Source organism: Cololabis saira, chromosome 3 (assembly GCF_033807715.1).
Source record: "Cololabis saira isolate AMF1-May2022 chromosome 3, fColSai1.1, whole genome shotgun sequence".
Taxonomy (NCBI): Eukaryota; Metazoa; Chordata; class Actinopteri; order Beloniformes; family Belonidae; genus Cololabis; species Cololabis saira.
This window is the reverse complement of record NC_084589.1, coordinates 16718359-16743308: the sequence shown is the minus strand read 5'-3', so window position 1 is coordinate 16743308 and position 24950 is coordinate 16718359. Positions and strand designations below refer to the sequence as shown.

General features: G+C 43.4%; 3 protein-coding genes across 4 annotated transcripts; 1 reads left to right on the top strand and 2 right to left on the bottom strand.

Annotated features, from left to right (window-relative positions):
• Positions 1 to 9: 9 nt before the first annotated feature.
• LOC133426298 (E3 ubiquitin-protein ligase rnf146-like) lies at positions 10 to 4985 on the bottom strand. Its single transcript, XM_061716369.1, has 3 exons — positions 4844 to 4985; positions 4176 to 4232; positions 10 to 2639 (listed from the first exon to the last, which is right to left on the bottom strand). The coding sequence occupies exon 3, from the start codon at positions 2625 to 2627 to the stop codon at positions 1485 to 1487; it is 1143 nt and encodes a 380-aa protein (XP_061572353.1). The 5' UTR covers positions 2628 to 2639; positions 4176 to 4232; positions 4844 to 4985; the 3' UTR covers positions 10 to 1484.
• A 2099-nt stretch (positions 4986 to 7084) lies between these two features.
• On the top strand, positions 7085 to 8608 carry mdh2 (malate dehydrogenase 2, NAD (mitochondrial)). Its single transcript, XM_061716368.1, has one exon. It carries the CDS (start codon positions 7194 to 7196, stop codon positions 8205 to 8207), a length of 1014 nt encoding a protein of 337 aa, XP_061572352.1. The 5' UTR covers positions 7085 to 7193; the 3' UTR covers positions 8208 to 8608.
• A 789-nt stretch (positions 8609 to 9397) lies between these two features.
• On the bottom strand, positions 9398 to 24621 carry rspo3 (R-spondin 3). Of its 2 annotated transcripts, none has more exons than XM_061718260.1 (6): positions 23728 to 24621; positions 19732 to 19929; positions 19101 to 19244; positions 18847 to 18993; positions 18565 to 18750; positions 9398 to 10407 (listed from the first exon to the last, which is right to left on the bottom strand). In XM_061718260.1, exons 1-6 carry the CDS (start codon positions 23825 to 23827, stop codon positions 10196 to 10198), a joined length of 987 nt encoding a protein of 328 aa, XP_061574244.1. In that variant the 5' UTR covers positions 23828 to 24621; the 3' UTR covers positions 9398 to 10195. The 2 variants fall into 2 exon arrangements, with proteins under 2 accessions (XP_061574244.1, XP_061574245.1); XM_061718261.1 differs by having other exon boundaries at positions 19732 to 19926; positions 23728 to 24620.
• Between the last annotated feature and the right edge of the window lie 329 nt (positions 24622 to 24950).

Below are 24950 nucleotides of genomic sequence, written 5' to 3'. Positions count from 1 at the left end.
AAAGAAAGGTTGAAGCCAAAACTCTTACACAAACTTTATTCATCAGAATGGATAAGTTTTAAACTGAGCGGATGTAAGAAATACAAAAACAACATCACTTGAAATTCTGACCAATAGCGATGGAAAATCCTTGTTCTTTTACTCCCTCAGACATGACACTTGACAGGATACAACCATAGGAAATTCACAAATAAAAGTAAAAACATTTACTCCAACTGAACCCAAAACACCTCAGTTCGTCACGTCCTGCCAGCCAGTAGTGTTTAAACAACGCTCCCTTCACGCAAACACAGACCACTGAACTTCGGAAAGAGTTGACACTTAAGGGACAATAAGGTCATTAATGAGGCTACAGATGCTTCAGCAGCTTTTAAGGACACACACATATTTCACATTAAAATGCCAATTCTTTAAAGCCAAGAAGAATTAAAAGTAAATTCAATGCGTACGTGTTAAGTTCAAATAGTATTATCGTCTCTACAAAATGTGGGATTCCAGAAAACTGTGAGTAACTTGAAATCTATTCAGAGCTATGCAGGAAGCCACAAGTCCTGTGGGCTCCTAAGTTACATTATCATGTTAAATATTCAGCATAAAACACCCACATGGCTTCAAAGCATCATTAAATTCTTTACTTCAGTTCTTTATTCGTTTTAACAGCTTCAAGATTTCTTCAAACCATAAATTGGTTAAGTATGAGAATTTTGAAAGAAATGCTTCACAATCATCTACACCTGGATGAAATCATTAAATGGAAGCTGGGAACAAGTTATCAAGGATGAAACTTTGTGCAGGAGGTCAGATGAGCCCATATTTCTGCGTGCTATGTTAGCTGGGAGAGTTAAAGTGAAGATGATTACAATGCAGTCGTTCCTACAAATGACACGGTTCCATTTCCAAAAATAAACTCTCCACATACCCTCTTTTAGTTCAAGTCACAAACCCGACCTATTTCTGCCAAAGGGGCTCTGGGTTTGGCCAAAGAAACGTAAACACAAAACATCTAGGTTGGGGGGAATTTGTGTTTGCCTTTAGACTTCTAGTTTACTGGGATTTCAAACAAAGATAAAACACAGTATGCTTGCAACAGACTGAACACCCACAGACATCTGTTACATCTCCATCACATCATGGGCCAAGTATAATAAGTTATAGGATTTTGTCACAAATTAACTGATTTATCCATCTCACTGTTTACCAAGCAGTACCTTCTCCCTTCCTTTATCAAAATAAACTCCTGGCTGTGTTTGTTTATGATGACACCAACAAATAAGACACATTCAGATCATAATGAACCAAAAAGAGAGAAAAAAAAGACAAGGGAAAATTACATCAAAAGTTAAATGTGGAGCCGTTTGTCACCTCATTTCTGCAGCAACAAAAAAGAAATGCACCCACATCAGATCCGTGACTGAACAACAGCATAACGTGGGGAATAGATTCATGGACTGGAACGTGGCCATTTGGCGCTGATGTTATGATCTTCACACTTCAGTCACTGTACACTGGCCATCAGGCATTCTGGACCTTCCACTGCTACTGGATGAAGGAGGGGGAGAGGCAGACTCTGCACGAGGAGCTACTCTGTCCTCTGGAGTCAGTCTTTGTCTGCGCGGTCGATCCTCCCAAGGCTCTGCGCGCTCCCCGTCTCCCCCTTCCTCCTCCTCATCGTCGCTCCAGTCTCCAGAGCCGGACTCGTCCACAGAGGTGTGAGGGTCAGAGGACCTGGAGGGGGACGTCGTCTCCTCCTCCTCATCTTCTTCCTCTCCCTCCCCAGCCTCAGACCGCTCCTGAGAAGGTGTGGGTCTGGGGCTTAACTGCAGTTGGGACAACGTGTCTTCCAGAGAAGGGCTGATACTGGGGCCCCCCTGCCCCCCGAGGGAGGTGGGAGGCCGGGCGGTAGCCGAGGGGGCCGCAGCAGTAGAGGGGACGCCGGCAACCTGCTGCTGCGTGCCTGCTATTGTGGCATCGGCCCCGTCAGCAGAGTTTTCTCGACTTGCCGCCCCCAAGGCCCCGGTAACACCCTCAGTGTCCAACCGCAGTCCAGCCACTCCCTTCTTGGGAATATCTAAAACATCCCTCTTCATCTTGCGTCTACGACCGTGCTCGTTGCGCCGATACTGCACCATGTTCTCCAAGTCGGCTACGTACAAAAATCCGGCGATCAACATCTCTGCTGTCTTCTTGCCCTTAGAGAACGCGTCCTCCAGCTCGCGGCTGGTTCGCTCGTCGTATTGCCACCAACCGTTACGGCCTTCGTAATACCACGCGTGATCGCTTCCTGCCGCACCCCGACCTCCCGCCGATGCTTTCAGCTCCTCCGGTGAGAGAAGCGTAGGCCTTTCTAGGAAGTCATCCGGTACTTCCTGCCTGCAAAGAGCACAGCGTTTGCTCTGCCAAGACGCTCCCTTCACGCACAGGAAACAGAAGACGTGGTGGCACGGCAGTTGGACTGGGTGGACGCAGCTCTGCAGGCAGATGGCACACTCTGGCACAGGGAGGGCCGGGGACGAGTTGCTAGAGCCAGAGCAGGAAGAGTCCGCACCGTTTCCACTTCCACCACCACTGCCTTTCTTACTGGATGGGAGCGAGTTAACAGAGTGGTCGACCTCTCCACAGCTAGCCATCCTTACCAAGTACTGAAGGAGAGGGAACAGTTGCATTACATTGTTATCTTTGACCTTTTTGAATGCTACATTAAGTTTGGAATTATCATTTGTGCATCTGATATCTTTTTTTCCCTTGCACCAAAATATGTCTATGGGCTATGTTCAGACTGCAGCCTAAATCTGAGGTTATCTGATCTTCTTAACCAACCGTTTACGTCATGTATTGCACCTGTGTGTCTTTGCCACATGCTTGCTATGGTAGCCTACAAGCATAAAACCAACCAAAGAAAAGGGAGATAACTGGCTGTTACCATCACAAATGGTTATGTCGAACTGTGGGGCAAATTTCCTACAAGTTAAGCGACAGTGCCATCGACAGAGCAGGTAGTCTGTTCTGGCTCATTTCAGCATCTCTCAGAGGACTGTTGTCCTCACATTAACGCTCCACCATGTCAACAGTAGGGATGGGCGGTATGGACAAAAACATTTATCACGATAATTTCTGGCATTTATCCCGATAACGATAATAATGATGATAAAAAAGAAATACTAATTCAACTCCACCTTTGTAACTATAAATCTATCACCACATTCAGTCTTTGGAGCCCCCAAAACACTGCTCTAAAAGAATACTAAATGCAACTAAACCACACCAATTAAATTGAATCAATAAAAACCAATTAAATTAGTTTACCTATACTGCAAAACTGGAATGACCCGCCATGTTTGTTACACAAAAACCTCATCAACGGGAATTTATCCATCCTTCTTTCTTTCTAGCTCATATCTTTCTTTCTTTCGTTTTTACCACAAGATGACAAATTCTTACCGTGGGGAATTTTTTGGACGGTATATCGTGAACGGTAAAACATCGCCCATCCCTAGTCAACAGAATCACTTTTGCGCTTGTCACTTCTGCTACTCTGGTAAACATAGTCATTGTTTCTGTTGTTAATGACATGAAGGTTATTTTGAATGAAGAAACTGCTCCGATTGAGACGAAGAAGTGAAAATCTGATTTGAATCACGTTTAAAACCACCTCCATTATGAAACTTTCCATTTCAACATGCTGTTTGGCTGTTCAGACTGTAAAATCTGTCTAGATATAATCTGGATAAGCTCATAAATCAGATTGTGGATGGCAGTATAAACATAGCCTTAGATGTGCATGTTTATGTGCACCACATTTTGGTAGCATGGTTGAATTAAAATCCAATACCAACAGATGTTTAAAAAAGAAAAAATGCAGTCAGGTGCATGCAATGGGAAGTCTGTCATAAAACCACAGCAGAACAGGAACAACAGTATCAAATGATGCAAAAAGATGATTTCTGTTATTACATAAAGCTGAACAAAACGTAAAATTATTTTGAAGCTCACACAATCGATGAATAAACACAATCAGAAAAGAGAAGTGTTATTGTGGATGCCTTTTTTTCTAAAATGTGCATTTACTTTGCACTGTCAATGACATTACTGCCAGTAATTAGCAAACAGACGTGAGATGAACTAAAATGAACACTAATAAATACTGTATTACAAGTAAAGCAGGTATAAAGACTCACGTTAAGCGACTTTAATGCTGGTGAATCATGAGGAGAGTTGGGCCTTCAAACCTGCCACTGTCGTAAAAACACAAACACAAACAGTGAAAACACAGTTACAACCAGATCACCCTCGAACATCATTGATGACAGCGAACCTGGTAAGACAAAACCTTTTCATCCAGGATTTACAGTGAATAAGTTGAAGGTTGGCGTTAATTCACTTAATTACAAATGAAATATAAGACCTGTTTGTGTCCCGGACAGAGAAGCCTTTGTTATGCGGGCACAATGAGTAAACTGTTTCATTTACGCCAACTTAAAACCATCCATCCCTGTAACGGGGCTTGTTAGAGACACAATTCTGCTGAATTATAATCAGCTACAAATGTATTGTTGATGTATTTACATACAAACTGGTGACAGTCTGTAGGGAAACTTGTTGGATAACGTTATATATGTAAGGAGGACAAGACACAACCGGGAATAATGGTGTAAATATAAACCAGGAGTGAATGTGTATCGTTAAAGGACGACTTGTGTCCTCAGAGAGACTTTAAAGCCATAAAACTGTAGTATTAGCTGCGGCTACGGTCGCTCCAGTAAATAGACGGGGATCATTTGACGCTGCGGGCGTGTTTTACCAGGACGACACACGGGAGCAGAGCATTCACCTCCGACGGCCTTACCTCTGTATGTTTAACCCGCCTGTGCTGCTCTCATTGACTGTTTTAAGTCCCGTCGCCGTAAAGATGTCCAATGCTAATGAATCCAGCGTTAACTGGCTTTGTTTTCCTCTGAAGGAGCCCCAGATAAAGAGGACGACGTAACCGTGCGTGATGACGTAACCGTGCGTGATGACGCAGTGACGCAAGTTTATTTGTAAAGCACAATTGATTTTCGTATAAGAATGTTTTTAACCCTTGTGCTGTCTTTGGGTCAAAATTACCCAATCCTTCTATCCTTCTTTCCCCCTGCCATGCTCTCTCCTTCCTTCTTCCTTTCCTCCTTTTTTACCCTCCTTTACTCATTTTTCTTCCTACCTCCCTTCCGTCATTAGTTCCTTTATTACCTTCTTTGCTTTTCCTTCCTTCTTTCCTTATTTTATCCATTCCTTCCTTCTTCCTTCTTTCCTTTCTCCCTTCTTTCCTTTCTTTCTCCCTTTCTTCCATCTTTTCTCCCTTCTTTCCTCCCTCCATCTGTTCTCCCTTCCTTACTCCCTTTCCTACTTCCTTCCTTCTTTTCTCCTTTCTCCCTTCCTTCATTCCTTCTTTTCTCCCTTCACCCTCCCTTGACCCAAAGACAGCACAAGGGTTAAAAAAAAAAATAAGAATGTTTTTTTGTGGTTTTCATAATTTTAATCACAAAGATAGTGACGCTTTCTTTTTTATAAATCTGTCTTTATTTTTAGCAAAGTTTCACATACATAAGTGCAAATTCATCCACAGTAAGCCTGAACTCTTTATACTCAAAAAAGAACTTCGAAAAAAGAACGATCTTCTCCTCTCATCACAAAGGCACAAAAGACCATCGGCATCTGTAAATCGCTGAATTTGTTAACATGAAACTTACTCTCGCACATTATGCTGTTTTTATTTGTATTAATTTATCTTTTTAATTTACATTCAACCGTCTTGTCCTTTATATATATTTTTTTGTTTATTTCTTTTCAATTTGGTGTTGGAATCTATCTGTATTTGTATTTTGCCTTTGATCTTAATCTTTCATTGAATTTCAAGATTTAAATAAAGAAGAAAAAAAAAAGAAAAATTTGTATAGCACAATTCAAAAGCAGCAAGACACAATTAAACAGTAAATAACAAATAAAATGATAAGAAAAGAAGTAAAATAATAAAAAGCACAAGTTGTTAAAAAGTAAGGGCAGTAGAGTACAGCAGGTAAGTGTTTCATTTAAGAGTACGCTTGAGTAAACAGTAATGTTTTTAGGCCTGATTTAAAGGATCTACAGTTGGAGCAGACCTCAGGTCTACAGGAAGTTTGTTCCACCGGTGAGGAGCAGAATAACTGAACGCTGCCTCACCTTGCTTGGTTCTTATATTGGGGTGTATATAGGTGTGAGGATGTATTATTATTGCTATTTATATATTGATCTTTTGTTGCTGTTTTGTACAGACATTAAATTAATTTTGATCATAATGTTTTTTTTTTTATATTTTAGTTTTGTTTTCTTATTTACATTTATTTATCATTGATTATTATTGTTTTGTTTTGTATTCACTACTGTTTCATGTTCGAAATAAAATTTCAGTTCAGTTCATTCTGGTTCTAAGGACACACAACAAACCAGATCCAGATGACCTCAGGGGTCTGATAAGATAAGATAAGATAAATCTTTATTGTCTCCCTTAGGAGAAATTTATCTTGGACACGAGAGGCACAGGCGACAATCACACTCCAATAAACATAAAAACATAACCCACATATACCATCAAACCATACTATATAGTTAACACACATCAATTCCCACTCCCAGTTCCCAGAAAACCTATTACACACTACCCCTGAGTAGAAGAAAAAAAAATTATTGCACAGACAGAGCCCACATTATTGCACAAATGACCTACACAAGAGAGACCTAAACATTATTGCAGAGCCCGACTGGGTCTGGGTGCTTCATAGGGAGCTAACAGATCAAGCATTTATTTTTGATCCAAGCCCATTCACTGCTTTGTAGACCAGCAGTAGGATTTTAATCTCTATCCTTAAGGCTGATTTATGGTTCCGCGTTACACCAACGCAGAGCCTACGGCGTATGGCACGGGACGACGCGTGGCCGTAGTAACCTACGCCGTCGATTTAACGCGGAACCATAAATCAGGCTTTACACATAAGTGTGCGTGATGACGTAACAGTACGTGATGACGTCTCGTCCCGGGCGTCCAATCAGCGAGCTTCATGTAGTGCGCATGTCAGCGCTAGCCTTCCTGTCTGCCCGTGGCTAGAGGACGTTGGTGTCACACAGGACCGAGAGCTTGATTTCTCCACCGAATCACCTAAAAGAAACCACCAAAAGGAAGAATGTTTTCCCGCGCAGTGAGACCCAGCGTCGGCCTGGCCCGCAGCCTGTCCACGTCCCCGCAGAGCCACGCCAAGGTGGCGGTGCTGGGGGCGTCCGGCGGCATAGGCCAGCCGCTGTCGCTGCTGCTGAAGAACAGCCCGCTGGTGAGCAGGCTCTCCCTGTACGACATCGCCCACACCCCGGGGGTGGCCGCCGACCTCAGCCACATCGAGACCCGGGGCCACGTCACCGGCTACATGGGCCCCGAGCAGCTGGACGCCGCCCTGAAGGGCTGCGAGGTGGTGGTGATCCCCGCAGGGGTGCCCAGGAAGCCCGGCATGACCCGGGACGACCTCTTCAACACCAACGCCACCATCGTGGCCACCCTGGCCGACGCATGCGCACGCAACTGCCCCGAGGCCATGATCTGCATCATCGCCAACCCCGTCAACTCCACCATCCCCATCACCTCGGAGATGATGAAGAAGCACGGCGTGTACAACCCCAACAAGGTGTTCGGGGTCACAACCTTGGACATTGTGAGGGCCAACGCCTTCGTGGCAGAGCTGAAGGGGCTGGACCCGGCCCGGGTCAACGTGCCTGTGATCGGGGGTCACGCGGGGAAGACCATCATCCCCCTCATTTCCCAGTGCACACCTAAAGTGGAGTTCCCCGCGGATCAGCTGGCCGCCCTGACCGGCAGGATCCAGGAGGCCGGCACTGAGGTGGTGAAGGCCAAGGCGGGGGCGGGATCCGCCACACTCTCCATGGCGTACGCCGGCGCCCGCTTCACCTTCTCCGTCCTGGACGCCATGAATGGGAAGGAAGGGGTGGTGGAGTGCGCCTACGTCAGGTCCGAGGAGACGGAGTGCAAGTACTTCTCCACACCTCTTCTTCTGGGGAAGAACGGCATTGAGAAGAACCTTGGGCTGGGCAAACTGACCGCCTTCGAGGAGAAGCTGGTGGCCGATGCCATCGGAGAACTGAAGGGGTCAATCAAGAAGGGCGAGGAATTTGCAGCTAAAATGAAGTGAACAGGAGCTCGCTGCCGTTTCAGAAACCCATAACTGTGTTGATGGATGAATTGTTCTGTCTTAAAATTAAAAATGCATCAGGGTCATCTAAGATCTGTCAGTGTTTCCTCTCATTTTCTTTTTGTGGTTGTTAGGATTATCTAATTTAACTTTACCTTTTCAAACATGGCTTTATCTCGTATGTATGATTTGTGTACGTACATGACTGTGACTTTTATTCTTTTGCGAATGTCAGACTTGATCAAAAGTTCATATTTTCATGTAGGGTCGGCATTTGTGGAGATGTCTCTGCTGAGTAAACTGGAAGGAAATACTGTCATGCCAGCTGATGCACTTAAACTAGTGGTTGTTGATGAGCTAAAATGTTCAGTCCACCAATAAACAGTTTTAGCTTTAAACAAGTTCTGATTTTGTTTTTTTTACTTTTTTCACAAGATATTATATGAGAGGAGTCTAAAAGAGTTATCTGTTGTGTTGCATATTTGTTGGGAGTTCATCAGGTTAATATATTGTATAAATCAATGCACGCGGTGAATGATAAAAATAGTTCATCCGAGTGTAAATCAGAGATTAAATTTCACTCCTAGCTCTGCCACGCTTTCATGCCATTTGGCAAGAAACTGAACTGCACTGCCCTTTAATAGACTCAGTGTATGACTGGAGAGAAAAAAGGTGTACTGAATTACGTGCATCTGATAAGATGTGTGAATGAGAAATTTGCAATATGAAAGTTTGTTGTAGAAAGCTTATGGAAAAAAAAATGTATATACCTGCAGTCAGTTTACAATTTAATAGCTAAAAATGACAAAACTATTAGTAACTTTGAATATTTTAAATCATCATAGCATCGCGTCATTGCAGTTTTTTTCACTGGATGTGGACTGCAGGGCGTTGACTTGAATGACGCATCTCTGACGTAGCATAAAACTGCAGGTTCAGACTGGTTGTAACCCGAGTCATAAAACCTATTTTGCTGACGACATGGAGGTGAGTTTCTGAGTTTTAACTGTAACTTGAGATATAAAATGCCATCAAAACAAAAGCATCATTCAAGTTCACATTTTCCAACCAACGCACAAGTTTCCACCTTAGTTGAAAACGGCACAGCTTAGTGTCACTTCCTTGCTCTTTTATGGAAGCTCCAATAGATTACACAAGATAGAAGTGCAAATAAAGTGAACAGACGCTGGTACAAACCCATTACTGTTTTATTTGACATACAGATGTTTTTGGTTCCTAGTCAAGGAGCTTTATTGAGAGCACAGAAACCATTTACACAAAAGGGGGGGAAACAGTGGCAGATTAGATTTATCGCTTATCTTGGTAAAATGAGTCTGTTCAAGACGTACTGAACGTGTTCTCAGTTTTTGATCGTACTCCTCTAATTCCCAGCATGCAGGTTCCCCTACATCCGTCAGTGGTGGTGATAATGAAGATGTCAAAAGCAAAGACTCACTTATTATTTTCTTTACAAACCAAAATAGAGATCTAAAGAACAGGTACAACAATAATAAACAATTGTTCTACATAATGCTGCAAAATCTACATTCAAAAACCAAAATGCACAATGTTGTACCAGAGCCCCATTAAATAACTATATCAACAAGCACATATGTCTCAGTCCATCTGTCAGACAGTCCTGCACACAGTCACAAACAATTCTCCTCGCTCCTCATTTCCTCCAGCAGTGTCCCCTGTAGTTTATGGAGAAGACACTCAGCGGTGGAGGTGAAGGAGCTGACACTACAGCATAGAAAATAGAAGACTTTTTAAAGTCAATAGTGGCCCAAGCCTTGTGGCTGAATGTGCCCCGTCACGCTGGTGCATAAATAGTCTATTCAAATCATACAGGTAGCAGCACAACCCCTGAAGAGAGGGGTCAAAAGGGAGGGGGGGTAGTAGGTGAGGGTGAGGATGCTGTGGAGCAGGAAGGATGGGAAGATAACAGGAGGATGGTGGGGAGCCACAGACTTGGTCTGTCCCCGGGACTACTGCACAAGGCCGTCTTCAGGGGAGACCGGGTCTGTGTCGTGGCCTCTGCGGTGCCGGTGCTCCGTTTTGTTCCTGTTATCAGAGTTTTCACGTTCACTGGTGGCCCTGTCTCGCTCCCTTTCCCTTTTCCTCTCCCTTCGTCCCTCGTTGCTTTCCTTGTCTTTGCGGTTGTTGCGATTCCTTCGCCGGTCAGGCTTCTTGGGTCCTCCTGGAAATCAAGGAAAGTAAAAAATGAAAATGTATATTTAGTTGAGTCAAGTAGGTTCTAAATTATATTTTAAGTTTCATTTAGAAACATAACATATCATTGTTCCATAAAGAGCAATATTCTTTGTTTTTATCATAGAAAAAGAAATCTCAATAACAATATATAATTATGAATTCAATGCATCAATTCCAGAGGTGGGTAAAGTAGCCAAAAATTGTACTCAAGTAAAAGTACTGTTACTTCAGAATAATATGACTCAAGTAGAATTAAAAAGTAGTCCAAATAATTACTTGAGTAAAAGTAGTGTTGAGTAGCGTCTGATTTTTTTTTTTTTAACACAACCATTCAAACAGAAAAAAGTACAAAATAATCATCTTCAGGTAAATTAAATCAATAAAATAATAAAATAAATTAGAATTAATAAAAAATAAAAAATAGCTTAAATTAAAATAATCTTAAAGTAAATTCAAGTACTTTAATAAATAATAAAATAAATAAAATAACAGAATAAAAAAATGAATTAACCACAAGTAGCACAAAATTTCAAGCCTTTGTACTTTTCTTTTTTAACCAGGCAGAACTAGAATAAACCCATGAACTCATATAAACTCTGTGTGTGTGTTTGAGTCTGTGTAAATGTGACAAAACATGCAAAAACAAACATTTTTCCCAAAGAATCACTCAGTGATGTCATGAGATTGACGCGTACGTGGATAAAAGGGATAAAAGAAAAGTAACAAGCTCAACGTGGCCTAATGTAGCGGAGTAAGAGTAACAGTTTCTTCTTCACAAATCTACTCAAGTAAAAGTACAAAGTATAGTGATTCAAAACTACTCCTAAAAGTACAAAATTTCCCAAAACTTACTCAACTAAATGTAACGGAGTAAATGTAACTCGTTACTACCCACCTCTGATCAATTCAACAAAACAGTATTTGAAAAAGCCTTAAACTAAATTGACCCCAGCGTGCAGGGTTTTTAGAAGCTGCAGTGCTCAATGTTCACCACTAGAGGTCAGCCTTTGACCGCGGATCACAGACATATTGAAGCATGTCAGCTGTTGCTGCACTCTGCCTGAGATGAGCAGACCCTTGTCCAAAATAGAAAGCCTTTAAATAAACCCCCAATTTATCTGTTCTTGCAACACCATCTCATAAACAAAACGGAGAGTTTTGGAATGCTGAAGGTTTATCTCTTCTCGAGGCACAGTTATTAATGATAATAACAAGATCTACCCTGAGGGAGGCTAGAGACAGGACCTGCGAGAGAAAGCAGAAGAGGCCCTTTCCTGTTGTTACACGGCTGCCGCTCATGTGTGAGTGGAACGGAGCAGCACGACCTGCTCGGCTGTTGGCTGGCCGGTTGGGGATTGTGAAACTGCTGAAGTAGGCACAGACATAGGCATAGAGAGAAAAAAGAGAGATCTCTGTCTGCTTCATGTTTGCCCCCCTACTTAAGCCCCTACATGCATTAATCATTACGAGTCTCTGGCTGGAACCATGTCTGACCTACACATTTTGTGTTAGTGATATGAAGCTCTCCCTGCTGGCTGTGTTTAATCTTCTCCTGGACATCCTGAAAGGAAAAGAGGACAAGGGACGGACAATGCGGAGCGTGCAGTGCTCACGTCTTGACTGTAAGACAGTGAGTATTTTAAGTAAACCGGATTATATTAGAGATTGTGAAGGGAGGTGGTTTCATGGATGGATGGATGCTCCACTGATTCATCTAGGATATGCCCCCGTCCTCTATAAACACAGGAAGTCCCCTTTGCTCTCATTGTTTTCTCTGTCCTAACACCATAACTATTTACAAGTTCAGTGGATTAGTCATACTGTAGCCTCGCTGGCTTTGTCAAACCAGCAGAGAAACTTAATCTGTGCCAGTGTTGAGATGATCAGGAGACTGTTTATCAAGCCAACCTGCGTTTGGTTAGTTGGAACAGTTTCCGATGGGCTTTCTGTAAACTGCACGTCAACGTGTGTATAATGGTCCAAAAACGAGACACCTTTAGGAGGTTTTGGAACGTTTTCAACACACATTTAACACATTCCTGAATGTCAGCTTGTCATGAATAATTTCAAAAGTTGCACTGAAGCTGGCCTGTGGAAAAACATTAAAGAAAAACAACCTTCTGGTTATGTTAAAACTGGTGAACACTATACTGAAAGAGCTTTCCTCAAATAGCCTCCTTCAGACACAGTACTCTCATAGGTCTTTTAGTCTGATTTGTGCAGAACTGGCACCGCCGCGACACTGTTAGCGCTGGCTTTGTTGAAGGGCCAGAATCAGCTGGCAGGGCTGAGCTGAAGGATTTAACAAAATTCATTGTTAACTGCTGTAACAATTTCTTAAAAATGAACAGCTGGGGTTTACTACGACACATACTATACATCCGTGTAAAAAGAAGAAATATTTTTGGAAATTTAAAGCCACTTAGTCTGGAGAGTTTATTCCATCTGTTTCCATTCTCTTCCTCCTTTTTGTTTTATTTCAGCACTGTATAGTCTTTATTCATGTAAATGGTTAGCAAAATTACAAAGCCCAGACGTACAAACCTGAGCTGCTTGGAATGCCTCACTGGCAGTCTAAGTTGTTCTTCTGTTACTTATCAACGTCATCATGCAAAATATGTCTAAGTCTGCATTTTTGCTGCAGGTCTTGATGGCCAGTCCTGATTTAAAGCCAATATCTGTTTTATTTTACCAATACTTTACATAATCTTTTTAAACGTGATCGGTATCTGTCCTGTGGTCCATATCAGATGCCTGGTTTTACACCTATTACCAGCTGGGGAAACAAAGTATAGGGAAAGTGGCTTTGGCTGTTGACCTGGAAAAAGTCGGGTGGTAAAGGAGAAAAACCAGCGCTGAGCTTTGGTGAACTCAGCCAGATGAAATGCACGCGGGTGAAATAAGATGCAGCATGTAGATCTATTTCCATGAACACATTGACTCATCATGTACATGTTCCAAATGATGTGTGCATTCATACTGCTTTGTTATCAGGCGTTTCCGTAAAAGTTAATGGCAACAACAGAAGCATTATTCATGAAGTTGTGACGGACACAACAGAACATATCATCCAAGCCGTTGCTTTCTAAAGTTTTCCTGGAGGTCAACAAAAGATTATGCATACATTAAAACAAAGAAGAAAGAGGAGAGCCTGTCCACCTATGTTCATGTCACTCGCCCTTGTTGCATTTTTAAGGATGTCTGAGTCACATTAATGGGGAAAATACGATCGGTAAAACTAGATGGCATACGCAAATGTACAAGTCTGATGTCTGATTTATTTTCACACATCAGTTAGGCAGGAAACCGTTCAGAGAATATCTGAATTCATGCACTTTTTAAAATTGTTAATTAATCCACTACTCATATCTTATGCCATGCAGGAGAAAAACATGGGGAGTGGGTCATCTGAACCATACATGTGTATGCCCTGCAGTGTTGTTAACGTGTCCTAATATACTATTGGTATACATGCATTATGGCAAAAACATAGCATGCAGTATGCAGGATGTAAGCAAATGCCAAGTTTTAGGGAAATTTTAGATGTGCATCCACTTGCTATCACCCATAAAAGAATAAACCCCTACAACAAAAACAGTAACATTAGTCAAGTGTTTGGTGGTATATGAAGCACTAATACAGTATCTACTGCATACTAGACCAGTATGCAGTAGATACTGTAATAAAGCGTAGAAAGACAGGAGCTTAAACAGCTTGTTGGACCAGTGGCGAGGAAGGGGCTAAACATAGTGTGTATAGGAAGAACTGGACAAATCCCCTGATGTCACTCATACTGTAGGTCTTCTGAGAAGTGGTTTTGAAGCTTGTTTTCTTTGTACTGCAGGTTATCATATTACAAATAGGTGGAATGAGCAGGTCTAATAAGCGGGCTGTAACAGGCCCAGCTTAGTTCAGTTTACTACTTTAGCTTGGCTTAGCTCATGTAAACCAATTATGCTGACACACTGCAGAAACCCATTGCTAAGTAAGAAAAAAAGACTCTTTTGCTAGTCTTAAAACCTATCTTACCATATGGACAAATATATTTAGCTTAAAATAAAACAATTTTGACTAGATTTAAGGAATATTATGCTTATTACATTACATTCAATCTGATCAAAGACGTCAATCCGTTTTCAATTCTGATTTTGCTACCAAAACAACATTTGAAACCAATAAAGTCAGCTTTAAAACGAGGACAAGGGGAACTCTGATTAAGCGGGGCTCCTAAGTGGACTCTAAATCACAGCAGCCCTGCAGTCCCGTGTCACTGCTGCTCACAGCTTCTTTCATGGAGCTGCAGGTATAGGAGGTATAGAGCCTATAAAAGACCACACCATCAATTATACAACGATTTACTGTTTTATGTAATTTTATCAAAGATTCACTTGGTGTCCAGCGATGAAGACCAACACGTTTTACTTTTAACCGGGCCGTAAGTGTTTATTTCTAATGCAAAGCGGGTCATTCTAATATATAGCTGGACTTGCCTCTGGAGCCAGCCTCTAGTGGCCAGTTGAGGAACTGCATGTTTTAATATTCCCACATTGAACACATCCCACTTGATGTCATCCAATTTAACCTGTCTGTCTCTTTATACACATTTTTTTCATAAACTCAAACAGCTTTACTGTTGGAGTTAATTTAGCTGCCACAGCTATAAAACAAGAGTGACAATTGCTTCACATCACGTCCTTGTTGCAGTTTTTTCTACAATTCATAAGTGAAAGCACAAAAATGCAAAACAGAGTACTTCATAGGGATTGTTTTAAACCGTTTTGCTGACTGGTTTGCGCAGGTAACAACAGATTGAAGATTAGACATTAGGTACACAATGACAACAGTCTCCAGAATTCAGATTAATGACCAGAAATGTGTGCAAATATCTGTTATCCTCCTCATCCCGCATTTGCACCATGAACACAATCGGTGACATCGATCTGATCGACTGCCTGCGGCTGTACGGTATTTTCTAAAAGTCAAGTACGGCACAGTAAATAAGGGAAAAGAGTTAATCTGCAGTGGGAACACAGAACGGTAGCAAAATGAGCAGCGAGCAGTGAGCGAAAGAGTCCTGTAGAGGACAAACTAAACCAAGATTACTGAATGAACCAAAGAATAAGATGAGAGTTGTAGAGAGATCTAGACCAAGTGAGACAGCAGAGGGGAAGTCCGTGCGCGGGACTGTGTGTGCGTGGTCAGGGGGTCGCTGTGTGTTTTGCGGTGGCACATCCTCTCGGCAGGCGTCGTCCGGGGAGCTTTTGGCGGGAGCCAGGCTGGGATTAAAGGCTATGGGCTGTCCCACATGTGGAATGCCTGCCGCATGGCTGCCAGGATGTCATTTGGGGGCGGCTGTGGGGTGTGAGAGTACCCCCCACCCACCAACCCACCAACCCACCCAACAAACTGGCTGGTACCGCAAGCTTGGAATGAGCTACAACACATACTCAACCTTAAATATTTACCCTCTCTTAACATGTTCAAACACATGTTAAAATCAGTTTTTACAGAACAATGTCATTGTTTTTAATCAAGTGTCATTCTTGTCATGAATTCTTCTTAGCTTTCTGATCCTTGTATGTTTTATGTTTGTTTTTTGTTTTGATATTTATTTATTTTTTGTAAAGTTACTTGTCCTTGTATGTATTTTCTTTTATATGAAACTGAATTTATTTTTTTGCTGCTATCTTGACCAGGACTCCCTGGCAGAAGAGATATTGTATCTCAATGGGACTTTCCTGAATAAATAAAGGAAAAAAAAACAAAAAAACTGGCTGGTAGCTCTGTGAAATACGTGTGTATTTGCAATTCTGTGTGGTTTTTTTTTCTCTTAACCTGAGAGATGTGGTGAAAGTGTGGACAATGCTGCTTCATGATAATACTGCTGCTCTGAAGTGGTGTAAACCAACTCTGCAGAGCTGTGAGTTTCCTTCATTACACTTCAATGAACTTTAAGTTTGATCTTTCATTTGGAAAAAAAAGAGTCACTCTGCTTTAAAATGTGCCTTAAATCAAAAGTTACCACTGGATAATCATCTATTCAATCATTCAATCATTCTGGCAGCTGTTTTACACATATGAGCAGACAAATCAGATATAACTTTATGTTTGATTTTGAAAAGTTCCCAGAAGTTTTAGAGATTGATGGTCACAACTCGACTTGAAATCTCTTCTCACTTTTAAAATGGGGACTGGAGACGACGGAGGGGAGGAAGAGGCGAAACACGCAACATCTCACAACTTTGGACAGATTTCACGCCTGGGTGAGACGAGTGAAATGTTGAGATTGCTTTTTTTTAGGAGAAGCTATGCATGCACTTGCATTGTTACATACAAAAGAAATGCAGCACAGTTGAGAGATGTGCACAGGAAGAGATTTGTAAAGTACTAAGTGGAAGAGTAAACTGATGTATTAAGGAGAGGCCAAGAGGAGCAAAAAGAGCAAAAAAGAGGAGGAAACGAAGAGGAGGAGGAGAAGGATGTAACAGTGTTAGAGGATTACAGGGGTCTCTTGAGGTCGGGCCACTGACCCTCTAGCGTGTGCAGAAAGTAAACAGTGAGGAGAGGATGCGCAGAAGCAGATCATTAGCTTTTATTCGCTCCTGGAGACGGGGCAGCGGGGTAACCACATTTCTTTCTTTCTACTCCATTTCTCCCCGTGCAGGCTCCCACGGACTCGGTCCCAACCTGACTGACTGGCAGCTCCAACAGAGAGCTTATATGGGGGTCTATGTTTTCTTTGGGGTGGTGTGCGTGAGTGTGTGCGTGTGTGTGTGTGTGCATGTGTGTGTGTGTGTGGATGGGCGATGTACCAGTTCACAGAGGCAGATAGAAAGTGAGCAAAGGCCGACAGAGGGCACATTTCTCCGTCTGCATTACAAATCCCATGTGGACTCCCCTCACACATGATCACCACAACAATGGCTGTGTAGTTATTTCAGTGCAAGAAAGTTGGAATGCGTGCATCCGTGCACAGGTGTGTGTTTACTGTGCATGTGAGAATTTGTGCAGTTGTCTGGCGTGTTTGAAATGGAGAGGGTGTATCTGTGTCTGGAATTGTGTGTGCATTCAAAAGCCAAGACAAGGGGTCTGCATTTGTGTGTGTGTGTGTGTGTGTGTGTGTGTGTGGATGCCTGCGTATCTGTGAGAAAGACGGGGTTATTGTGTGTGTATGTGTGTGTGTATATTGGCAGCTGTGGGGATAAACCAATACTGATCCCCTGGTCGCCGCGTGCCTCCCAAGGGGAGGATGTTGATGTTGAGCTGGCTGTTTCTGCCCCAGAGTCAACAGCTTTTTTGCTGCATCACACACACACACACACACACACACACACACACACACACACACACACACACACACACACACACACACACACACACACACACACACACACACACGCTCCCATACACACACAGTGTTTGTTCTGTAAGTGTGAGGCCCCAGGGGGGCTGGATCTCAGCCTCCTACCCCGTCTGCAATCTGTCATTTAACACTACAGAGCCCCAGTGAAAAAACAACCAGCCGCACCCGCCAACCACCTCAGTCACCACTCACATGCAGCACACACACACACACACACACACACACACACACACACACACACACAACACAAGGCGGCCATAAATGCACCAAAGCATCAGATTTTATAAAGAGAGAAGCCCGTCTGAAAGCAGTTTTCACTCTGTTCATTAGAGATGATCACGCGATTCCCTGTTTACTAGGAGCAGTGAAAGAGCTTTCACTGTTTAAAATCCAAAGAAGTCTGGTGGGGAGAAAAAAAACAACAAAAAAACAACAACCCCACAACAAACCTATTGCAACATCACACATGTGCGCTCCCCCTACTGCCCTCTCTGCAGCCACAGTGACAGTCCTCTGAGTAAACAGACATAGTCCGGAGCGGAAGACCGGCCAGCTCTGGTTGTACAAGCCCAAGCTTTGTGGTCTGGAATTCATAGAGAGCTGAAATCATGCCATGTGTCACAAATACAATGTTGGCCGCGAGCGTGATGGAGCAGCAGCAGCAGACACTACTGACCGTGTACACAGACACACCCCTTTTGGTTCACTTTTGCTCATAAATAAGATGTTGGGATTCAGACACATCCTAAGGAGACAGAAACAACGGCGTCCTTCATTTACCTGGACATTTCCTCCTCTTGACCAGACATTCTTTGATCTCAGAGATTTCCGGACAGGGTTTGCCGAAGGGTGATGGATAATGCAGGACCTGCCTCGTGCGGGTCTCCTGGCCCCTTTTAAAGCCACAGGTTCTGCCAGACTTGGAGCAGGGACTCCACTCGCTCCACTCGCCCACCTCGCAGTGCACTAACAGCAGACACACGGGAGACAAAGAGGCACGGATGAGACGTGTCAAATGGGGTCATTCCTCTTTCTTAACACTGCCCGAGGCGTGTCACTGACCTTGTGGCGTGCACTCCATGAGTTTATCGTTGGGTTCGTAGTCATCCGGACAGATGTGGTGGCACCTTCCCTCCAGCAGGTACAGGCCCGGCTGGCATCGTGTGCAGGTCTCGCTGTTTACACACAGCTCACAGTCTGCAGGGCACCCTGGCAAAGTGGAACATGTTTGTGAGTTCCAGCTTTTGCAAGGTAAGCACAAACAAAAGGTGGAGAAAAAAAAAAATCCTGTCTGGATGGGAAGTGAGAGGACTCACCGGGGACACACTCCCTCTGCGTGTTGCTGCGGGCCATGCCCTCGGGGCAGCTCTCCAGGCACTTGCCCTGGTGAAGGTAGTATCCCGCTCGGCAGCTCGTGCAAAAGTTCTTGTTGAAGCAGGAGTCGCACTCTGACCAGCACTCTGACAGAGAAACACAGACCCACCGCGGGCGTTTATTTAAACAGGGCAAGTTGTCGTGTGTCCTGCGGGTTAAACATACAGTGTTCCTGTGTGTGTGTGTGTGTGTGTGTGTGTGTGGGGCTGAAAATAGAGTATAAGCAACTGCAAACAGATTTATGTTTTACTGGGTGCTTCTAAAGAAGTGGGTGAAATGCTTACTGAAACTGAACACCAGTAAGTTGAGTACATTAACTCATGATGCCATGTTATAGTCAGTTTTAAGGGCATATAGAGGGGTTTGGAGTGCAATTACGCTTGTCATGTGTATTTAAGGAAACAGCTTTTGTGTTTTTGTGTCTTCATCTAAGACAGAATTACACTGATTATGCAATAGCTAATAAAATACACTATATTGGTGTTTTATTTTGAAAGGGATGCCTTCATTGTCATTTACACAGCGTGATCTTCCTGCTCTTAAACATGAAATGTTTTGTGTGTCATGACTCACTTGTACAGGTGTTTCTCTCTGGGGAGCGGGTGCCGTAAAAGCCTGGGGGGCAGGAGATCATGCACACCCCAATCTGCTTCATCCCGATCCTCTCCAGGTGCATGAAGAAGCGCGGCTTGCAGGACAGACACCCATTGTAGTCGGAGCAGGTCAGACAGCCCGACTGCTGGCACCCCGGGCTCCCCCCAAGGATCTCTGCTGACACACGCAGGAGGGTTTCTCGTGAGGTACGTTGTGACAAATCAAATATTTAAGTTTGCATTATAAAACCTGCATTATACATCCTGACATTGACTCAGCCAGAGCACATCACTGCAGTGCAGGGGAACTTCAGACAAACCCCTTATCTGGAAGATAAGTTGCTTTTCTATTTTTCTTTTTAAACACAGGCAGGAAAATGAATGAGTTTTCTTCCTCCCTGCTAAATGTTCCCCGTTATTTCCCTGTCTGAACTGGCTGAAGGGCAGATAAAACGGTCACATGTCACGAATGTCAAGAATCCAATAAGATTTATTGTATTTAATCTTTGTTTTGATTTATCATTTGTTTTAAATAGGATCAGGCTTTTGCTATCTCTTCGGCCCACATTAGACGCTGAGTGGACTATTTCAGGGTTCAAATGTTTCAGTCGGTAACTTCACTGCCGTTGACAGGCGCTGGTCTGTGGCACTTTGGTCGATGCCATACTGCTTACTTCTAGCCTCACCGTCTGTACTTCAGGATTAAACCTTACGTGATGTATATTTTACACAACCGTATGCCATATCTCATAAATAAGTCCTGTCGGTAATATATAATGAGGAAGAGACATATCAGGTGCACATGGCAGATAACATGTAGGTCGAAGACATTATGAAAATGACTTTAGATGTTTTCAGCAGAGAGCTGAGCTTTTATATGTATAATGAAACATCCCATCGTTTCACACAAGGAGGAGTCCCAGATCTTCATGTTAAAGTGCAAAGCTGAAGTCAGCTGTGTCATGAATTAAAAATTTGTATTACACAACGGAATCATGTAAAATAAACCACTTGTGCCGAGAAGTGCGTAAGTGCTGACGTCCGTCCTTCACGTTGAGATATTTCAACTCATCTTTACACTAATCTATCAGACGCTTCACCAGACTTTGTACTCCAAGCGTGGATTCCCGCGTTGCAAGGTTTGAGTCATTTCAAATGTATGTGGAGGTTTATAATGCAGGCATTTTAATGTTCCATGGAGTTTATGTTAACACGATAAAGTTAGTGACAGAAAAAGCTCTTTTCAGTAACACGATACTGAAAAACTGCTTCTCTTGAAGAGAAATTTTTCGGATTTTCAGAAGTTCAAAGAGGAGGTTTCAGATACTGATGATACAGCAGGAACATCACTATATATGTTTGTAAAGGTATCGTTAGTTAGATCCAGAGAGGAGGCAGGGCAGTTGTGTTTTAGAGCGTGAACTCAGCACGTGTCAGCCAAAGTCAGACCCAGTAAACCTGCAATAACCGAGCTGTTTTTACTTTTGTTGTTATTGTTTCTTTGGTAAGCCACGATGCAAAGATGCTCTGCTCCAACATGTCTTTTGAAACAGTTGCAGTAGCTACACATTTTAAATAGATTTAAAAGTAAATAAGCGTTGCTCCCAAGGAATGGGGTTTCCTCAGCTTTGGCATTTCATTCCAAAAGCTTGTGCCGGTCGTGTTTTCCAGCTTGTGGTTTCGCCGTCAGTTTACCATATATCATAAATACTTTGTTTGAAATGTCTTGACTGTCTTTACACGTGCTGTCCATTTGACCACATGTTTTCCTGCCAAGCCGCCCCGATTCACAGAAACGTTCAGCTGCAGGAATTTGGCCCTGCCCTTACACTTGCACCAGCGAAACCTCAGCTGGATGCGGCTTTACGTTTGAAATAAACACACTCTCACACACGGGGTGAGGATGAATCACGGACAGGGGGGAATAGATCTACTTCGTAGGCTTCTTCAGTGCAATGCATTTGATTCCACATCTTCTGTGATGCACACCCTCGCTGCACCCAGGCCCTCATTCTTTGGAGGCATCATCACAGACAGGAAGTTCAGGGCTCGGGCTCCGTCTGTTGCATGGTAATTCCGGCCTGTTAACTGAATGGTCATTGACTCCCAGCTAACTCTTGCCCCCTCGTTTCCTTCTGAAGTCTGTACTGCTTCACCAACTAATCCCTTCATCCTCCCTGATATCTGTCAAAGTTTAGGATATGTGCACCCTCGGCGGAAGTCTGGAATCTGAGAGGAACACATCGATTAATTGTTTCTGAGCCAGCGTGGAGTGGAGACCACTGGGTGTCGCTCAAAAGAATGAAGTAATCCTTTACAGGGTCACTCTTTAGGGGTGGACAGTTGTACTTATATAGCAAAGTATTTGATCTTTTTCAGCTTCAAACACATTTTGGTGTATAATCCTGACAGAGACAGATGATTTCCAATGAGATGCAACCTGTAAAAAGTTGTCTTCAGTCTCAAGCTAAGGAACAAAGCTTTCTCCAAGTAGGCCTTCTAGTGCCGACCACTCTCAGCCCGAGTAGAGAGGCTCTTTAATATTGTTTGGAAGGAAATAAACATTCACAGAGGGAATCTGTGTGTCGTTTTGCATTACACACTATATAGCACACGCCGTCTACAGTTTTTCTACAGGTATTGTACGGACACATATTTAACACCTAAAATACAGGATGTACATTTTGCAATAAAAGGGGTGCAGATCTGAGCTGTCGTTATGTGCAAAAAGCCAAGAACACGGCAAGACGTTTTAGCCCCAGGTGGCAGGGATAAAAACATCACTCCAAGGGTCTGTTACTGTAAATCACAGACAGTTTCACACATGCTTGCAAGTGTTACATGGAATATTCCAGTTATCACTGCTCTTCAGAGTTAGTCACAGAGAACATCTGGAGACCCTCAGCTTTAAAGTGTGCGTGGGCAGAGCAGAAAAAATACTATTTATTGATACTTATTTTATAGAGTCATGGAAAAAAAAGAGCTGGTCATAGCCCAAGAGATGAGATATCATGCTGGACTCTAGGGTGATAAATGGGAGGTGAAATGCCACCAGAGCCAGCATTTACAGGAGCCATGGACTGTCACTTATACATTTCAAACAGTTACAATCCCACGCGATTTGACGCTCCCTGACCCTCAGTTGGTGCCAACACCAGAAGAAACCTTTCAGCGTAACCTTAAGGAAATAAGTCCACCAGGCTCAGTCCATCGCCAAATATGGGAAAGAAAGTGTGAATATTCCCTGGAGCAGTGATGGGCTCTGATGACCGCGCTGCTGCGTGCATGAAGTCCGTTCACCGCTAGAGAGCGACCAGCAGCAGGACCGGAGCCGCGCACCGGAGCCGCGCACCGGAGCCGCGGCTGCGCTTCAGCTGGCACAACTCTCAACCCCTACAACTACACTTCAATTCAGACCCCAGTTAAAGAGAAAAGTGATGTTTAGTGATGACATCTGTGGGTCGCACAGTACAACCATAGGCAGAGATGCGCACTGTAGGGGACAAACCACCTATGCCTATTTGTAAAAGTTGATGAAGTGAAACGCTGAAGTGTGAATTTCACATAAAATATTTCATTCAGGATCTACAACAGACCGAGAAGACAAGTACGTAAAAAACTTTTGTCTCAGACAATCAAGGTTACAATGCGCATCTACAGCATATGTGCGCTTTGACATTTTTTTGATGACGCACGTCTACAAATCATCTATAAAGACCCAAATATTGTGCCAAGCACAAATTAATAATTATAAAAGTTAGAAAAAAAGACGTATTAATAAAAGTTATTTTTTGTCTGCAGAAGAACCCAGCACATCATCCTCGCTTTAAGGACTGGAGACATGATTTGGAATAAAAGTTTGAATAAATAAAGTGGCATTTAAAACATCTCCTGCCGGTGTGTCTTGAGCAGAATAAACAAATAAATATATTAAGCTTATATAAATACATGGAGAGGAGTATGGTGCGCTACTCACGTTTATGTGGCCGGTGCCTGGAGCTGCTGTGCGGCTGACAACCAGTGAAATCCATGCAGTGCAAGATGGTCAAAACAAAGCAGATCAGTTGTGATTGCATAGTAGCCCAGGGATGAGACTCGTAAAGCCAATGTTAATGTTAACCAAAACACTTTTTTTTTTCTTTTTTCTTTTTCTTCTTGTACGTGTTCCTCCCTCACACGGAGGCAGAAGCTGGAGTGCTGGTAATTCCTAGACGCAGCAGGACGCCCAGCTATGTGGAGATATATGGTGATGGTAAACGGTGGCCCAATGACGCCTGGGCCGTTTAGACTGTAACATCCTGTTTAGGGTCCACATATGTGCCAAGAAAGCCAGTCTAAAGTCAGAGATCCGTTATCCTTGCTGCGATGAAGAACATTCCCGTCGAAAAAAGAAGTAAACTCACCAACTGTTACGCACAGGACCAGGACAAACATTAGCTAGTGTGTATCGCAAAATATTATAAATTAATGTTACTCTGACAAACTCTGGGATATTACATCCATTTTTTTTAGATCTCCAGGCTGATCTGTGCCTCCATCTGATGCGCCGGGCTGCGTGTGGATACGCTAAGGACGCGCCGGGCGCACTGAGAGTCTCGACCTCATCTCAGCATCAACTGAGGTATAAATCACGGGGGGACCAAAAGTTAAGAAAAAAAATACCGCTGGGTCAACAGCAGTTATCACCAAAAGGTTTTTTTGTTTTGTTTTAAAGCGTGTCGCAGGTCTCGCTGTCAAACTCACGCCTCCTCCTGCTCACTGTAACTGAGCCGCAATTGAACCAAAGTATATCTCCGCAGTTTCAGCGCTTTTCTGCTTTGCGTGCAGGACCCATTCACTCCCCTTCTGGCGGCCCGCGGATGACTTCAGCCCTCTGCTGTCTCTCTGTCTCTCTCTCCCTCTCTCTCCCTCCCTCTGTCTCTCCCTCTCCCCCCACGGGCTCTCGAGTTTATTTAGAGGGCATGCCCCCCTCGTCAGAGGCAGAGAGGGAGACATACTGAAGTTATTTCAGCGAAGGCTCAAAGCCTGAATTATGGTTCCGCGTTAAATCGACGGCGTAGTCTACGGCGTAGGCGACGCGTCGGCGCCCTACCCCACGCCGTAGGCTCTGCGTTGGTGTAACGCGGGACCATAAATCAGCCCTCAGACGCATAACGCGTTTCCCTGTTATTCGTGATTCCTGTTTGGATTTGTTAATCC

What these genes read in the sequence shown, in the direction of transcription:
- LOC133426298 (XM_061716369.1), bottom strand. Translation starts at nt 2,627, where the DNA reads ATGGCTAGCTGTGGAGAGGTCGACCACTCTGTTAACTCGCTCCCATCC.
- mdh2 (XM_061716368.1), top strand. Translation starts at nt 7,194, where the DNA reads ATGTTTTCCCGCGCAGTGAGACCCAGCGTCGGCCTGGCCCGCAGCCTG.
- rspo3 (XM_061718260.1), bottom strand. Translation starts at nt 23,827, where the DNA reads ATGCAATCACAACTGATCTGCTTTGTTTTGACCATCTTGCACTGCATG. An exon ending in AGAGAGAAACACCTGTACAA is followed by an intron (nt 19,245 to 19,731) that starts GTGAGTCATGAC and finishes TTTCTCTGTCAG; the next exon opens with AGTGCTGGTCAGAGTGCGAC. An exon ending in GCAGAGGGAGTGTGTCCCCG is followed by an intron (nt 18,994 to 19,100) that starts GTGAGTCCTCTC and finishes CCACTTTGCCAG; the next exon opens with GGTGCCCTGCAGACTGTGAG.